General features: G+C 27.8%; 1 protein-coding gene across 6 annotated transcripts in view; it reads left to right on the forward strand.

Moving 5' to 3' along the window:
• Positions 1-1,969, forward strand: part of LOC106461715 (structural maintenance of chromosomes protein 5-like) — a 326,380-nt gene that overhangs the window by 150,330 nt on the left and 174,081 nt on the right. For all 6 annotated transcript variants that reach the window (XM_022388747.1, XM_022388745.1, XM_022388743.1 and 3 more), the window contains one exon: positions 1,150-1,228. In XM_022388747.1, the coding sequence (XP_022244455.1) occupies positions 1,150-1,228 (79 nt within the window). The remainder of the gene's footprint in view (positions 1-1,149; positions 1,229-1,969) is intronic.

Below are 1,969 nucleotides of genomic sequence, written 5' to 3' on the forward strand. Positions count from 1 at the left end.
AATCCCTAAAACTTCCTAAATACATTTCAAGCGTTTTTTTCTCACTAAATCCTTATAGTTTACATGTTATTTTCTCTTCCCTAATCTCAAAACTGGATCTATCAATTCGACCAACCTTGTAACCACCAAAAACAATTAAAATAAACCTAAATTAACCTTCTTTTCTTTCTAGTATGACTTCAAATTATAACATGAAACCACATTTGTTTATCCGAAGTAACTCTAAGTTCGTAACATTATACCTCTATTTATTGATGAATAAATATTGATGAAATGCTTGAAAAAACTGACATCTAAATATTCTTTCACTTAGGCTAGATAAACCTTCATGTAATTCACAACAACTACCTTATCATACTTCAAAAATCCCATATCTATAATATCAGAATTTTTGCTCTGTTTCAGCATAGATTTTAAGTATGATAAATTGAGGATGAAACTATCAACTGTATTTATTGAAAAATTATTAGAGTATATAAGAATTTATTTTGTTAATGTACTTGTTAAGATGATGCAATAGTAAAAACTTTTTCAATTGCCCATTTTGTAAGCCTGTAAAAAATGAGAAACTTGGCATATTAGCATCTCCCAAAAAATTAGACTTAGTTGATGTTGTTAAAAATTTAAGTTTACACATTTATATGGCGATGAAAATTGCTTATTTTTATGTTAATGATTTTTATATAGCTGTATAAAGAATAAGAATTATATAAAACTTTGAGACAGAGTATCTAATTTGTTATGTTTTATGGAATATATTTTACTTGAAGATGTGAAGGTATGATGTTAGGTTAGAATGTATCATTTTTTTGTACATTTTTAGACAAATAATGTAAAGATATAGTGTATGTTATAAGTATAAGATGTTTGTTCAAGATGCTTTTTAGTTGTAGGGATTGTCTTTGTTTAGTTACTGGCTGTAATAATGCACATACTTCTTTCTTGTAGCTTGCCATTTCTCACGTAGTTATCCAGAATCAGAACTGTGACTAGCATTTGTAACATATTTATTTCATTTTCATCTATAAATATTTTAGAAGAGCTTCTAGTTTGATAAATGTTGGATGTATTTTCAGCTAGTAGTTTTTAAGTAACTGAGCAGTTCTTTGATAAATGTTTTTAAAATATTTTTTCTTATAATAACAACAGAATCTATATGTGGAAACAACAGCTTGAAGGCTTGGAGAACGAATTAGAAAGTTTAAGTGTGGATCATCAAGATGTTTTCGTAAGTCTAGTTTTACATTTAAGAGTGAAAATGTGTGAAATTAAATTTTTCATATATTGCAATTTATTGAATATTGTGACATAATATGGCTTGAAATTGATCTCAATAATAGAGTGCTATTTTTCTACAGTTCCGTGTTGAAACTTAAATGAATATTAGTTTCAGATTTTTTTATATAATTATACTACTTTTAACATATGTTTGTTTGAAGTTGAGCACAAAGCTACACAATGGACTATCAGTGCTCTGCGCACTACGGGTATCAAAACCCGGTTTCTAACGTTGCAAGTCAGCAGACATACTGCTGTGCCACTGGGGGGCCTTTTAACATATAGATATAATGTTAAAAGTTAAAAATTGTATGGCTAAGTTATTAACCAAAAATGAATACTAGTTATTATAGAACTGAATTGGTGTCTGAATATCTAGTGATAACATTAGTTTTATTATTCTGTATTGACTCAAATATTGTCAACAGAACAGGCTTAAAAGTTTCAGAATTTGTAGTAGAATTACTTAGTTTTACTAAATAAAGAACAAGTATGAAATGTACCAATTTATTAATCTGCTTTCAAGATCTATTCTTACTGTTCTATCTTGAGTTCTGCAACTTATGTGTCTTTTCAGTATGAACAAGAAATATTTGATTTATTATTTTAGTATAATATTGCAGGATACTTTTTTTTAGCTATTACATTGTACATATGACCAGTGGTGGGGTTCAAATATTTTAACAACAGG

The sequence above is a fragment of the Limulus polyphemus genome, unplaced genomic scaffold, assembly GCF_000517525.1.
Source record: "Limulus polyphemus unplaced genomic scaffold, Limulus_polyphemus-2.1.2 Scaffold1017, whole genome shotgun sequence".
NCBI lineage: Eukaryota > Metazoa > Arthropoda > Merostomata > Xiphosura > Limulidae > Limulus > Limulus polyphemus.